Source organism: Leucopleurus acutus, assembly GCF_964270905.1.
Source record: "Leucopleurus acutus genome assembly, chromosome: 8".
Taxonomy (NCBI): domain Eukaryota; kingdom Metazoa; phylum Chordata; class Mammalia; order Artiodactyla; family Delphinidae; genus Leucopleurus; species Leucopleurus acutus.
Window position 1 is genome coordinate 46,535,873 of NC_139151.1, and position 16,121 is coordinate 46,551,993.

Genomic DNA, 16,121 nt, shown 5'->3' on the forward strand with positions numbered 1-16,121 from the left:
GGGAAGCCCGGGAAAGATCAGTTTTTGAGAAGCACTGGGAAGCCTGGGTCTCTGGACAGCAGGAGGCTGATGGGCTCGCTGCCTTTGACCCCTGCCATTTGATGGTGGGATCTATTCAAATATCTTCTCTCTCTGCCAGTAAGTTTTGTCCTGGGTTGAGCCCACGGGTGGAATTTACAGGCTGAGCCAGAGATGCTCATTCAGGGAAGATGATAAAATAGGTTGATGGTTGAAAGATTAACACTGGTACAGCGTAGGCACTGACCAGTCAAAACAGTCCCAGGCCTTTAGTGCTGCAGCAGGATGTTGAAGCCACCTGCTTTGCCAAACATTAACCCATTGGTTGCTGGATCTTGGGGAGGTTCCAAAGGTTCCCTGGGAGAAGCCAGAGCAGGCTGGGAGGGGCACCTGACTGGGGGGAGTAGTCAGAGCAGTGGCTCTGTAGCGATTCAGATATTTCAAAAGAGTCATAACTGGTAGGTCTTACTGGTGTGTCCTGGCTGAACACCACAAGGTTGCTCTCTGCTAAGAAAGTCAGCCATTTTTTAAAAGCCATTTGTCTTATTTTGAGGACTTTGTTAAAACTAGATAAAATGACCCCAAACTCTATTCAACTGGGCATACAGAAACTGTAGATTCTCATTGTAGTAAGAATGAATAAGGACCCCAACTGTCAACTCCTCCAAGTTGTACAAACCCTACTCTTACCTTAGGACTTCTGGTATACCTTATGGGAATTGTGACTTTTTGACATACAGACCAAGAGCCTGAGTGCCAATTAGTAAAGTTTATTTCTTTCGTAGAGAAATGTAAGTTCTAATACTTTTCCCTCACACCCTAGTGAATCATCTTGTGCCTATCCTATTTTGGAAGCCATGGTAAAGCTAAAGTGCCTGCATTTCTGCTTTGCAAACTTGTAAACCTGAAGTTGCCTTAACATTAGCTTCAGGATGGAAAGAAGCTTCTAGAAGTATTTTTTTTAATCCCTGAACTTACCAGTTGCTAAACAGTCATACTTTTTCCTGAAATACAAAAGAAGTTGGTGGCAGTCAGACAAGAGAAACACTTAGTTCTTGTAGAAAGAAGCAGACTCTTATTAAAAGCCACAATGGTCATTAACAAAGATGATGTCATAATTAAATGCCCGGGCCTGCCTGGGATCCTACAGCCAAGGAGAGACAAACCCAGTCTTTACTAAGCCAGTGAAGACTCACCTGCTTGATGGTGTTTAGTGAGCGTGCCCAGTCTCCAGGGCAAGCTGTTTCCTGCAAAAGGATCAAGGACCTAGGTGTCATACCATGCTTGCAAAGCTGGTAGCCAGCACAGGGAATTTATGAACTGGTGACTTTGGGCTTTGATGAAGAAAACGTTGGGAATTTTATGTGCGGAGAGTACTTTGCTCCATGAGTCATACTTTCAAACAGAGTCGAGAGTATCCCGATAGGTCTTTCTAACAGTTCCAGCAGTTCTTCTGAGAGGAGGAACAATTCCTCAGGATTTTCATAAGCTGAGTGATCGTTATTACTTTATAAAAGCCAGAATTATAATAGGAGCCAGAATTCATAGTTTCGGATATTCTGAGGTTACAAAACAAAAACGAAGAGGAAATGGGGAATAGCCAGTATTCGCTTTTTTCACTCTGTTTCTCTTTTTTTCCACTCCTCTTTCACCCCTCACCATCCCAACTTAACATTTTCTGAGGTCCATCTCACCAAGGTCCTGGCAGGGTGTACACTGTGTAAGTGGCAAAAATAGAGCCTGTGATCAAATGTTGACTGTGACTTATCCCTAGTCAAAGAAATCATCAGGGAAAAGATTATCACACCGAACGGACTTACTGAGTATAAGAAGCATCCTGGGGCTTCCCTGGTGGCGCAGTGGTTGAGAGTCCGCCTGCCGATGCAGGGGACGCGGGTTCGTGCCCCGGTCCGGGAAGATCCCACATGCCGCGGAGCGGCTGGGCCCGTGAGCCATGGCCACTGAGCCTGCGCATCCGGAGCCTGTGCTCCGCAGTGGGAGAGGCCACAACAGTGAGAGGCCCGCGTACCGCAAAAAAAAAAACGATGCATCCTGGTTTAGCAAGCAATAAAATATGGGGTGATAACTATGCAACTTCAGGAGCATCATATAACCTCTCATGCTCAGCTGTCTTATCTGTACAGTAGAGGCTGCAAAACTTCCTCACAAGGTGATTGTTAGGGATGGAGTGTGATTGGGTATTTATTAGTCCTTTTCTTAGAGATGATGATAGCGACAGCTAGGTGGGGTTGATCAATATATGGGCTTGAATCGCCCTGTCATTATTAAACTCCCTGTAAAAGCACTGGTAATAATGGTAGATGAGGTATTTTTCAGCTGGTGGAGGAATGAGTGGAGCTGATGCTCCCTACCTTTTCAAGCTTCCCCTCCCCATAGGAGTCTGGGGAAGCTAGACAGCCATCAGCGTCATTTAGTTCTCACTTATCACCCCACAGCCTTCACTTCTAGGAGGAACCTTGCGTTACTTGGGGCTTATGATGAATAGGGAGCTTAAACAGGGTTGCCCCAGGTATCATCAGCCTTGACTACAATGGGGGTCATAATAACAGTATTCAGTAATGAATTAGTTAATTGAAAACTGTTCTCAGCCCCCTACACAATCCCCCCCATGGGGATTCTGGTCCTTTCCTTGTTGATGTGTGCCGCCCATGGAGCCACTCTGCCGCTTGCCGCTGTGGCCATTGCCACAGTGAGAAGGTTGGGGAAGCTGAGGAAGCCTCGACCAGGAGCTTCTAGGCAGTGCTAGGGCAGCCCTCATTCAGCAGAGCCACCCAGAGTTCTACACGGAAGAGGTGTCTCTTTTTCACAGTGTGTTGCACATTATCATTTCAGGATAAAGGTAGGGCAGCTGGGGTCCCCATGTCCCTCAGTATCCCTTATGAGAACAGGTCCTGCAACTTCTGCCAGCAGACACTGTCCCCAGAGGGCTTAACTGGGCCAGGGGGCAGATTCCATGACGTCCTACTTGTCCCCCATCTCTCCCTGCCAGTGCCCAAACCAGAAAATGCTGTTCCGTGAAAGACACCAGTCAGAGAATGAAAAGACAAGCCACGTACTGGAAGAAATATTTACAAAACACATGTCTGATACAGGACTTGTATCTGAAATATGCAAAGAATTCTTTTAAAACAGCTTTATAGAGTTATAATTCACATACCACACAATTCACTCATTTAAAGTACACAATTCAGTGGTTTGGGAGATAATCCATTATTAACTTTTTGAGTTGTGGTAAAGTATATATAAGTATATATAAGTATAAAGTATATAATTTGGTTAAACCATTTGTACAATTAATTGTCATTAAGTACATTAATAATGTTGTGCAACCATCACTACTGCCCATTTCTGAAACTTTTTCATTGCCCTAAATAGAAACTCTGTAACCATTAAGTAATAACTCACCCACCACTTCCCCACCGCCCAGCCTTTAGTAATCCTAATCTACTTTCTGCCTCCATGAATTTGCCTATTCTAGATATTTCATGTAAGTGGAATCATACAATATTTTTCCTTTTGTATCTGTCCTTCTGTATCATAATGTTTTCAACATTCATCCATGAAGTAGCATGTATCAGAATTCATTCTCTTTTATGTTTGAATAAATTTTATTGTACATATATACATTTTGTTTATCTGTTCACATGGTGGTCACCTGGGTTGATTCCACCTTTTGGCTATAGTGAATAATACTGCAATGAACATTGGGGTACAAGTAACTGTTCAAGTCCTTGCTTTCAGTTCCTTTGGGCATATACTAGGAGTAGAATTATATACTGGGGTCATATGGTAATTCTGTGTTTAGGTTTTTGAGGAAATGCTAAACCATTTTTCCATAGGGGCTGCCACACTTTACATTCCTACCAGCAATGTACAAAGGTTTCAGTTTCTCCACATCTTCACCAGCACTTGTTATTTACTGGGGGTGTTTTGGTTTTTTGTTTTCTTTTCTTTTTTTTTTTTTTTTTTTTGGTTTTTTGGTTTATAGGTCAGCCATCCTAGTGGCTGTGAAACGGTATCTCACTGTAGTTTTGATTTGACTTTCCCTAATGACTAATGATGCTGAATATTTTTTCATATGCTGTTGGCCGTTTGTATATCTTCTTTGGAGAAATATCTGTTCAAGTTATTTGCCCATTTTTTATTTGGGTTGTTTTTGTTGTGTTGTAGCAGTTACTTAGAGACTGGATATTAAACTGTTATCAGACCTACGATTGCCAAATATTTTCTCTCATTTTGTATGTTGTCTTTTTTTATATATAAATTTAATTAATTAATTAATTAATTAATTTTATTTTTGGCTGCGTTGGGTCTTCGTTGCTGCGTGTGGGCTTTCTCTAGTTGCGGCGAGCGGGGGCTACTCTTCGTTGCAGAGAACGAAGCCATCTCATTGCGGTGTCTTCTCTTGTTGCAGAGCACGGGCTCTAGGTGCACGGACTTCAGTAGTTGTGACTCGTGGGCTCAGTAGTTGTGACTCGTGGGCTCAGTAGTTGTGGCTCGTGGGCTCTAGAGCGCAGGCTCAGTAGTTGTGGTGCACGGGCTTAGTTGCTCCGTGGCATGTGGGCTTTTCCCGAACCAGGGCTCAAACCCGTGTCCCCTGCATTGGCAGGAGGATTCTTAACCACTGAGCCCCAAGGGAAGCCCCTGTGCATTGTCTTTTCACTTTCTTGATGGTGTCCCTTTATGCACAGAAGTTTTTAGATGAAGTCGATTTATCTAATTTTTTTCTTTGCTGCTGGTGCTGTTGGTGTCATATCTTAGAATCCATAGTCAAACCCAGGGTCATGAAGACTTACCCCTATGTTTTCTTCTAAGAGTTTTATGATTTTAACTCTTATATTTAGGCTATTGATCTGTTTTGAGTTAATTAGGAGTCCAGCTTCATTCTTTTGCATGTGGAAATCCAGTTGGCCCAGCTGCATCTCTTGAAGAAACTATCCTTTCCCCACTGAATGGAATTGGCATCCTTGTCAAGAATCAACCTGCCCCAGATGTGTGGGTTTATTTCTGGACTCTTATTTCTGATTCTGTTCTGTTGATCTATATGTACTTATACCAGTACCACACTGTTTTTTTTTCCTTTTTTTAAAGCACCACACTATTTTGATGGCCACAGTTTAATGTTAATTTTTGAAATCTTTTATTTTTTTAAATGGTTTAGGTTGTTCAGAGCCCCTTGCTATTCCGTATGAATTTGAGGATTGGCCTTCCTATTTCTGCAGAAGAGGCCATTCAAATTTTGACAGGGATTGCATCAAAACTGTAGATCAAAGGACTATTAAAACTCAACAGTAAGAAAAAAACAATTAAAAAATAGGTGAAAGATCTGAACAGTACCTTACCAAGAAGATATACAGGTGAAAAATAAGCATATAAAAAAATGCTCAACATAATATGTCAATAGGGAGTTACAAATTAAAACAATAATAACATGCCACTACAGATTTGTTACAATGACTGAAATTTTTTAAACTGGTAATACCAATGGCTAGAGAGGATGTGGAGCAACAGAAACTCATTCGCTGCTGGTGGGAATGCAAAGTGATGCAGCCACTTTGGCAGCTTCTGAAAAAGCTCAGTGGAATCTTACCATATGATCCAGCAATCGCACTTCTGTGTATTTACTTAACTGTTCTGAAAATGTATGTTCACGCGAAAACCTGCACATGAATGTTTATAGTAACTTTATTTATATTCACCCAAAACTGAAAGCAACCAAGGTGTCCTTTAGGTAAATGGAGAAACAAGCTGTGTACAACCAATGGAATGCCATTCAATGATTTAAAAAAACGAGTGATCAAGCCGCAAAAATACATGGATGACCCTTATGTGCTTATTGCCAAGTGAAAGGAAGCCAGTCTGAAAAGGCTACATAATGTATGATTCCAACTGTATGATGTTCTGGAAAAGGCAAAACTGTAGAGACATTAAAAAAAAAAAAAGAAAAAATCAGTACTTGCCAAAATTCAGGGAGTGGAAGGAGGGATGAATGGGTAAAACACATGGGATTTTAGAGCACTGAAACTGTGTAGTATTGTACTATAGTACAATACTATCATGATGGGTACATGATATTACGCCTTTGTCAAAACTCATGGAACTTTACGGTACAAACAATGGACCTTAATGTATTCGGATTTAGTTTTAAATATTTAATAGGTTGGAGGATCCCAGGAAGGAATGCAGACTGTGATAAGAGAATCTAACTGTCAGTGAAGGGGGTTCAAGGAAAAGTGCTGATCTAAGTGACTTCGGAAATGAGTGGAGTTTATTAGAGTAAAGGCAAAAACAATGACACATAAGCACTCTACTCTAGCTCATAAAGTTGTTTCCCACTGTAGTACAGGTTAACAGTGTTGATATACTACTATATGTCAACAGGCAGTTGCAAATTAAAACAATAACAACATACCACTACATATATATTACAGTACTGAGTAATTAAGCATGTAGATGGCAGATGATGGGAGCTAAGTCTCTCACTGTTGGAATCAGAACTGACAGACCAGCAAGGTGATGAGGCTAGAAAGATCCATGTGGTTAATGGGTTAGAGTTAGAGACATTAGTATGAACTGGTATTTAGCTTAGTATAGATTCATTTCCTCCTCTGTCAGCTGAGAGGGACTGAAAACAAAGAAACTCCAGTAGCAAGGAGCACAAGGAATAAGTAGAACCCAGATTGTGGTTTCTAATACCATGCTCCAAAAAGGAATCCAGCCTCTTTGAAAAAAATGGCTGATTCTAGGGCTTGGGCAGGCAATGTGCAAGATGAGCCTGGAGCATCTTGTAGTGGCAGAAAATAAGAAGTACTAATGAAAAAGAGAAAGGGAGGAAAGGAAAGGGAAGGGAAGGGAAGGGAAGGGACAAGCAAAATTACAGGACTTAAAGGGACACAGAGCCAACTGAAAGAGTTTCCAATGGCCAAAGCTAGAACAATTTGAGCAAAAAAGAAATACATAAGACAGTATTGGATTATAACCCAGAGTATAAAACAAATACCCATGAGTTCATTCTAATATAAATTAGTGATTGAACAAACAAATGAGACAAATATCCCATGCAGAATTCCAAGTAACTTTACAGCGGAGAGACCTGACAAGCACTACTTCAACCAAGTGATCATGGTCAACATCGACAGTGGTCAGTCATGTTGCTAGTATGTGCCTTGACCTGATGTGGTCAAAATGGCACTCCACCTCTGTGGTCGTCCTCCTCAAAACCCATTGCCCCACTGCAGTCGTGAGAGAAACATCGGACAAATTCCGGTAGAGGCAGAGTGTACAAAATACCTGACCAGTCCTCTTCAAAGTGCTCCCAGGTCATCAAAACCAAGGAACGCCAGAGCCAAGAGAAGCCTAAGGAGACATGATGACTCCATGTAATGTGGAATCCTGGATGGGATCCTGGAATAACAAAGGAAGGGCATTCGGTGAAAACTAAGGAAATCTGAATAAACCGTGGACTTTACTTAATAGTAATGTAGCACTATTGATTCATTAATTCTAACGAATGTTCCATACTGATGGACAATATTAATAATAGGGGAAACTGGGTGAGGAGATATGTGGGAACTCTCTGTACTATCTTCTCAATTCTTCTGTAAATCTAAAACTGTTCTAAAAATAAAATACATTTTTTAAAAAAATAAACAAAAATAAACCAAAAGAACCCCTGATGATATAGATATTTTCCATGTTTTTCTAAGAGGAGGCTGGAGCCCAGAAGAGTCAAGATAACTGGCACAGATTGCCCAGCTACTTAAATGGCAGAGGTGGGATTTGAGTCCAGGGTCCTTGCTGTTGAGTCACAGTGACTTTGGCCTGTCTGTGGATGGAACTCTTCTGTTCCTTGGTTTCCTGCGTATCCATTTATGTGTGTGTGTTTCTTTCTTGTTCTCCCCAGGGCATGGCCTTTACCCTTGAGGAAAGGCTGCAGCTTGGGATCCATGGCCTAATACCCCCCTGCTTCCTGAGCCAGGACGTCCAGCTCCTCCGGATTATGAGATACTACGAGCGGCAGCAGAGTGACCTGGACAAGTTAGTACCTAAAGTCTCTTCTCTCTCCCCAGAGCCCCGGGCTTAGCTGTCTGTTTCCTGTGGTCCACAGAGGGTTTTCTGGATACTCTTTAGCCAGGAAAGGCTGAGAGCCCTGAGAGATCCCAGATCCAGCCCTGCCTTTCATAGGGTGATGGTCTCCTTGAGGACCAGGGCTTGTTATGATCAAGGCACAGTCAGTGTGTCCTGGGAGGACTGGGAAGGGAGCCTGAGTTCCAACCGGTGGAATCTGGTTGGGCCTGCGGGAAGGGATGGGATCAGAATCAGCCCAGGAAGCACCAATAGGACGTCAGCATTCAGCAGTGGGGTTCACGGAAGACATTTTACTCAGCGGGAAGAAGTGGGGCAAAAATGTAGGGGCAGGTATGTTAAGGAAGTGGTACGTGGCCCAGGTTCCTGGAATAAGGGGAATGTGGTGGAGAAGAGGGGAAATGGACAGGGGCACCTTGGGAAGGACCTGGGATGTTGTATGTTGGAGGCTTAGAGGGAGTAGTTAACAACCCTGCTGCCCCTCTGGTTCCTCCCCAGTGGGGATGTAGACATGAAAGGCCAATGGGGAATCACAGGGTCAGCTTTACCAGTCTTACTAAAGAAGGTAGTGACCTCACAGGTCACATGGCTATGAACAGGTAGTGACCTCACAGGTCACAGGATTTGAACACAGGTAATTAGCTCCAGAGTCCGTGCTTTCAACCTCTCTGCTACACCGTAGCTAAGAGGCGTTGAAGCTTAGTGGCTACAGGACTAGACTCTAGTCCTAGACTGAGTTCAAATCCTCATTTTACCACTTAACAGCAAAAGTTCTTTAGCCTCGCTGGGTCATTCCCCATCTGTACATTGAGTATATCAGTGGTGTCTAACTCATAGGGTTATGGTGAGGATTAAATACATTAGTATTTGTGACGTGCTTAGAACAGTGCCTGGCCCATAGTCGGCACTGTGTGAGAGCTTGTTAAATAAATGTGTCGTCTTGCCATGGGCTCCAGCAGAAATGCAGGGAGAAGATAAGTGTTCCTCTTACATATCCATAGAGCTTAATGGCCAAGACTTTGGGTCCTTGAGGGTGTGGCTGTCCCCCTAGGGGCTGAGTGCAGCAGCTTGTCAGGATCTTTCCATGTCCCCCCAGTACCATCCATCACTTCTGAGCGGTAGTGGATAAGGAAGCCTCTGCCCCCTCCCCCTCCCCTGCAGCACTAACCTCTATGGTCATTACTCACATTAACTCCAAGGCCATACTGCAGCCCAAGCCAAACATTCTCTCCCTCTTGTTTATTCCACTCAGATTGGGTCTAGCCTCGTCACCCTGAAGAGCAAACCATAAAGTACACATGGATTCCAGCTAACAATATTAGACGTGCCCTAACTTTGAACAATCCGAACTTCTCTCGTTTGTTAAATTTGCAAAGAAGAATTAAAGTCCAAGGTGAAATCCTCTTTCCTGAAGATATTAAGCCCTAAAAATCAAGATCAAAATCCTTTCCTTTCCAGTTCTTTCCAGCTAGATGGGCCTCACTCATATGCCTGGGAAGATGTGTCAGTCTCGGGGGCAGAGGCCTGATGCTGGGAGTGCTAGAGGGTTTGCTACTGACGCTTGCCCTGTTGACTACTCTGACCCACTCATTCCTGGAGTCCCTCATTTCAGCAGGTGCTTAGGGGGAAATGCTAAGGACACTCCCCAGCTTCTGACGGGTAAGGACGGGGGAGTGCTAGTAAATGTTTAAGAACTGGCTTTGGGGCCGTTGGGCGGGGTTTTAGAGCATTTACCGGTTTCCATGGTGTAAATACTCCCACCATGGCCAATTTCAACTTACCAACTTGACATCACTGAATGCAGAATTGAGAAGTGATGTGTACAAATGGCTACTGAGTAAGGGAATCCTTACCCTAGTGCTGAGCTGAGATCCCGGCTATTCTAAGCATAAATCCTCCCTTCCGAAAAGTGCCTCCTAAAACACGTTTTTTAGTTCTGAACCAGTGTCTTTGGTGAAGAAGGAGAGGCTGACGCCCCAAGAAGTCACAAGACTTCCTCGCAGTGACCCAGCTAGTGAAGAGCAGAGCCGCGATTCACACCCAGGACCCTGACACCACACCCAGGGATCATTCCCCTGTCAGAGCATCTCTGTCACCCCCACTCCATGCCAGGACCTCACGTGCCTTCATTATCTCTCCCAAACTGTTGTCCTGAAAGGTTGCGATATCAGCAGTCACTTACACCTCACTGGGAATTTCAATCCCTTGGTTTTTTTTCCTCCCAGATGTTTCTTGCATTTTTAGGAGTGTGAATGAAAGGCTTTTTTCCTGGCTTAGTGATTTCAGGCTTCAGGAACTAAGTAAGAGAGAGATTTTGGGGGGAACATGCTTCCTGAGATCACCTGGTACTCAACCACTGGTGAACACTGCTTGTGACAGTAACCAGCCCTGTGGGGTAGAAAAGGCCAGTTCATATATCACTGGTCCACCCAGTATTTTCCCTGACCCTCCCCCATCCCCAGAATACCGTTATTCTGTTGTCCTTCATTAATGTCCACATAATAATAGTGTAACTAACCGTCCTACATCATGGTTGAGAGTGCAGATTCTGGAGTCAGATTGCTTAGGTTCAGATCCCTTGGGTGAATTATTTCATTTCTCTGTGCCTTGATCTCCTTGTCTCTAAAATAGTCAGAATCATAGTACCCACCTTCCAAGTCATTGGGAGGCATGTGCCCCATGTTAAATGAGTTGATGAAAAATAATTAGAATAGCACCTACAGCACGTGTAGTAATAGGCGCCATAAGGCAGGTACTATTCTCCACATTTCATAGATGATGAGACACGTGCTTAGAGGAGATGGTGACTTGCCCACGAAGGTGCCATTGAAAGTAGCTGAGTGGGAGCCCTGGGTCTTTGCATCAGGGGCCTTCCGTGCTGCCGCAGATGGTGCTCACGTGATCAGCTTGGTTCTTGTCTCGCCTCCCGAGGTACATCATCCTCATGACGCTCCAAGACCGGAACGAGAAGCTCTTCTACCGAGTGCTGACGTCGGACGTGGAGAAATTCATGCCCATCGTGTACACGCCCACCGTGGGGCTGGCCTGTCAGCACTACGGCCTGACCTTCCGCAGGCCCCGGTGAGCGGTCCTGGGACAAGGGCTCAGGGAGGGGCTGTCTCATGGAGGGGAATCAGTCTTCCTGCTGGCCCTGCTTGTTGGGACCCCGGAAGCGCTTTCTGACTGGGGCAGCGGCCCAATGAGGCATTTGTTTTTAAGCAGTTGCTCAGTGAAATGACCCCATGTGCAGAGAAATGAGCTGAGGGACTATCTAGCAAGGGGATAGTGGAACTTCTTCACCTCGGAATAATAAATGCCCGACATGTTGTTCAGAGTTGGCCTGAGAGGTATTTCAGATTGTTTTTCTCTCCTTATCTACCTCCCACTTCCTCCCTCCCTCTGTCCCTCCAAACCCTGCTTTCCTGGTCATCTCCAATGTGCCAACAGCTCTCCTGCCAATTCAGGCCCATGAATAATGGAGTGTTGGATGCCAGAGACTGAATTCTTTTGCTGATTCAGAGAGCCAGTATTCCTTCATTTGGGTTTGACTCAGATTCCACTCAAATCGTCATTTTATGAGGCAGAAATTTGGCCCTGCATTTTCTTTCAGAGCCAAAGAGTTTGGGGGCAGTTTTCTAACGAGACCACCTGGTTTTTTTCATGGTGAGTTCAGCATATACATTTTTTAAAAATTAAAAAGGAAAAAATGGGAGGATTTTCAAATCTTCAGCGCAAGGTAATTGTCGACACATAGTTCTAGCACTGATGATTAAAGAGCTCCTGGGTTTATTAAATGTCATGGAACGTTGTTTCGGTCTGTGTTAAAATACTTAAATTTACAACATACTGTGCACAGATGTGTAATTTATGTTTACACAGAATTTATAAATCTGTGTTTATAAATCATGCGCTACGTGGGGAACATGTAATCATGGATCCAGAACATCTTTTGTTAATTTGGAAAGACAGTCTTCCGGTTCTGAAGGCAGCATTTGGGATGAGCACTGCAGGCTGAGCCCAGGGAGTCCCCGGTGTTACCCTTGGCAGAGGGCAGCGTGTCACACCTCGTCTGGGGGAGGGTGTCCGGCTGTTGCAGCAGACTCGTCCTCATTACTGAGAGCAGCCACACTTCTGCCATTCTGAGGCATGGGGTAGGGGTGGTGTGTGGGGAGCGAGGCAGTGCACCAAGGCCCCGTAGCAGTTCTGGTCTTTGACCTGCCTCTTTCAACAGGAAGGAGACTCCTGTTCTCTTATTCTCATCCCTAAAACCAACACTGGCAGAGACCTTGGAAGCTGATGGTACATATCTGAAGGATGCAGGACCCTATTTACCTCCCAGTTCCTACTCAGAGATGGTTCTTGCAGGTCCTTCCTCTTGCACAGTGCAGCTCAGCTCATGTCATTTCCCTCCTCTGAGGCTGTCAGCAGCCACCTGGGGCTTAAAGAAACAAGTCGAACACTTTGACAAAACTAAGCCTGGCACAGCCCAGATCGTCCTCAAAAGTCCCATGTTCTGGCTCCCCTGATCTAGTCTCCTTGCCCAAGTATGCCTGGCATTCTCTGCATGCCTTTGCACATGTAGTCTCCTCTGCCTCAGACTCCTGCATTCTCTCCTTTCCTCATTCTCTACCTGTCAAAATGCAAGTTATCCTGCACACACTCCCCTTCCAAGAGTCTCTGTGGAGCCCTCCCTGGTCCACGCCGGCCTGAACTGATCACTCTGCTTTCAGCCTCCCACAGAATCCATTACACATATTTCTATTCCATAGTTTTATTGTTGGTGCTTTATGTTTTAAATTATTTGTGTATCAGCCTCCTCTGCTGGAACACAAATTTCTGGAGGGGGCAGGAAATGCATCAGATCCATTTCTTGAGTAATCGACCCTCAGATGGGAAGGTAGCATTGTGTACTGAGTGAGAAGAAAGAGCTAGGTGTTCGCAGTCAGCCCCATGGTTTAGTCTCCTTGACCCTGGGCAAGTTTCTTAACCTCTCTCAGCCTTAATGTCCACATTTATCAAACGGAGGTAATAGCGCTACCTACCTCAAATAATCATTGTGAGGGTACAATGTGATAGTGTGGTCAGGTACCTGGCATAAATGTTAGGGTCTGTTTCCTTCAGTAACTGCTGGGAGGAAGGAAGGACTGGTAAATGCAGAGTTCTACTATATGTCTGCATTTTAAAATTTTTGCAAAGAAAATTGAGTCGTTGAACATGTAATGAACAAACATGTGTAACTGCAGATGTGATTTGGCTCTTCCAGACTCACTGTTTCCTGAAGAGGTCCTTTAATCCTTAAGGCATGGCTCACTGCTGCCACTGGCTTGCAGCTGAGATTGCATGGAAATACACGGCCATCCCACTCCCTTCTCCCACTCCCAGGCTGTGTGGGAGCCCTCCTCCACAGGCGCTGTGGACTAGATTGTGAATTCAGCTGTTGGCTTCAGATAAACTAGTATCAGGCTGGTGATGGTAGAGTTTACCTCCAGGGTCCAGTCCAGAATCCAGGAAACACGCAAGACTGAATTTGAGTTAATGAGCAATTCTGGAGCAGTTACTAGGTGCTGAGCACCATGTTACACACTGTGAAGTTACCCCCAAAGAACAAAATACAGTTCTTGACCTCAAGCAATAATAATGTAAATTGAATACAATAAAAGTTAAAAGGAGATAAGAGATTTAATAGGGACAAAGGATTACAGGAGCACAAGAGAGAGGAATATTTCTTTTCCCTGAGGGCAGCAGGAATGCTTCACCTCGAAGGCTGAATAGGAATTCCATGGGTGGAGAAGGAGGGAGCGGCCATTCCAGGAAAGGGCTTGGTTTTATTGGCTTTGTAGACAGCCTGGCAGTCAGCTACCTTGGGTATCTCCCCACCTCCTCTGCCTGGCAAGGAGGGCAATGGGAGGGGACCTAAGCCTTTACATCCATTGGCTTGTAATGGACCTTCCCAAAGTCCTGGAAGGTTAGTTTGTAAACAGTGTCATTGATTTCACAAATGAGGATACTGGGGTGGCCAAAGGAAAGGAACTGGTCTGAGATCACATTTGGCAAGCAATTTATAAAGTGACAATTCTGACAGTGGGAATCAGGGGAAAGCCACACCAAGAAGATGACGTTTGATCTGGGCCATGAAAGATGAGTGCAAAGAATTGAGACAAAAAGTCTTTGTCTCTCTTAGATAGCCTCATCCACCAGAGGGCAGACAGCAGAAGCAAGAATTACAATCCTGCAGCCTATGGAACAAAAACCACATTCACAGAAAGACAGACAAAATGAAAAGGCAGAGGACTTTGTACCAGATGAAGGAACAAGATAAAACCGCAGAAAAACAACTAAATGAAGTGGAGATAGGCAACCTTCCAGAAAAAGAATTCAGAATAATGATAGTGAGGATGATCCAGGGCCTCGGAAAAAGAATGGAGGCAAAGGTCGAGAAGATACAAGAAATGTTTAACAAAGACCTAGAAGAATTAAAGAACAAACAAAGAGATAAACAGTACAATAACTGAAATGAAAAATACACTAGAAGGAATCAATAGCAGAATAACTGAGGCAGAAGAACGGATAAGTGACCCGGAAGACAGAATGGTGGTATTCACTGCTGTGGAACAGAATAAAGCAAAAAGAATGAAAAGAAATGAAGACAGCCTAAGAGACCTCTGGGACAACATTAAATGCAATAACATTCGCATTATAGGGGTCCCAGAAGGAGAAGAGAGAGAGGAAGGACCCGAGAAAATATTTGAAGAGATTATAGTCGAAAAATTCCCTAACATGGGAGAGGAAATAGCCACCCAAGTCCAGGAAGCACAGAGAGTCCCAGGCAGGATAAACCCAAGGAGAAACACGCCAAGGCACATAGTAATCAAATTGACAAAAATTAAAGACAAAGAAAAATTATTGAAATCAAAGGAAAAACGACAAATAACATACAAGGAAACTCCCATAAGGTTAACAGCTGATTTCTCAGCAGAAACTTTACAAGCCAGAAGGGAGTGGCACAATATATTTAAAGTGATGAAAGGGAAGAACCTACAACCAAGATTACTCTACCCAGCAGGATTCTCATTCAGATTCAACGAGAAATCAAAAGCTTTACAGACAAGCAAAAACTAAGAGAATTCAGCACCACCAAACCAGCTCTACAACAAATGCTAAAGGAACTTCTCTAAGTGGGAAACACAAGAGAAGAAAAGGACCTACAAAAACAAACCCAGAAAAGAAAATGATAATTGGAACATACATATTGATAACTACCTTAAACCTCAATGGATTAAATGCGCCAACCAAAAGACACAGGCTCTCTGAATGGATACAAAAACAAGACCCATATATATTCTGTCTACAAGAGACCCACTTCAGACCTAGGGACACATACAGACTGAAAGTGAGGGGATGGAAAAAGATATTCCATGCAAATGGAAATCAAAAGAAAGCTGGAGTAGCAATACTCATATCAGATAAAATACACTTTAAAATAAAAAATGTTACAAGAGACAAGGAAGGACACTATGTAATGATCAAGGGATCAATCCGAGAAGAAGACATAACAATTATAAATATATATGCACCCAACATAGGAGCACCTCAATACATAAGGCAAATGCTAACAGCTATAAAAGAGGAAATCGACAGTAACACAATAATAGTGGGGGACTTTAACACCTCACTTACACCAATGGACAGATCATCCAGACAGAAAATTAATAAGGAAACACAAGATTTAAATGACACAATAGAGCAGAGAGATTTAATTGATATTTATAGGACATTCCATCCAAAAACAGCAGACTACACTTTCTTGTCAAGTGCACACAGAACATTCTCCAGGACTGATCACATCTTGAGTCACAAATCAAGCCTTGGTAAATGTAAGAAAATTGAAATCATATCAAGCATCTTTTCCGACCACAATGCTATGAGATTAGAAACCAATTACAGGGAAAAAAACGTAAAAAACACAAACACATGGAGGCTAAACAATACGTTACTAA

The 16,121-nt window shown here is 43.7% G+C and overlaps 1 protein-coding gene across 1 annotated transcript in view; it reads left to right on the forward strand.

Moving 5' to 3' along the window:
- Nucleotides 1-16,121, forward strand: part of ME3 (malic enzyme 3) — a gene marked incomplete at both ends in the record, with an annotated part of 199,014 nt that overhangs the window by 89,146 nt on the left and 93,747 nt on the right. The window contains 2 exons of the mRNA XM_082844916.1: nucleotides 7,943-8,076; nucleotides 11,056-11,205. Coding sequence (XP_082701042.1) covers nucleotides 7,943-8,076; nucleotides 11,056-11,205 — 284 coding nt within the window. The remainder of the gene's footprint in view (nucleotides 1-7,942; nucleotides 8,077-11,055; nucleotides 11,206-16,121) is intronic.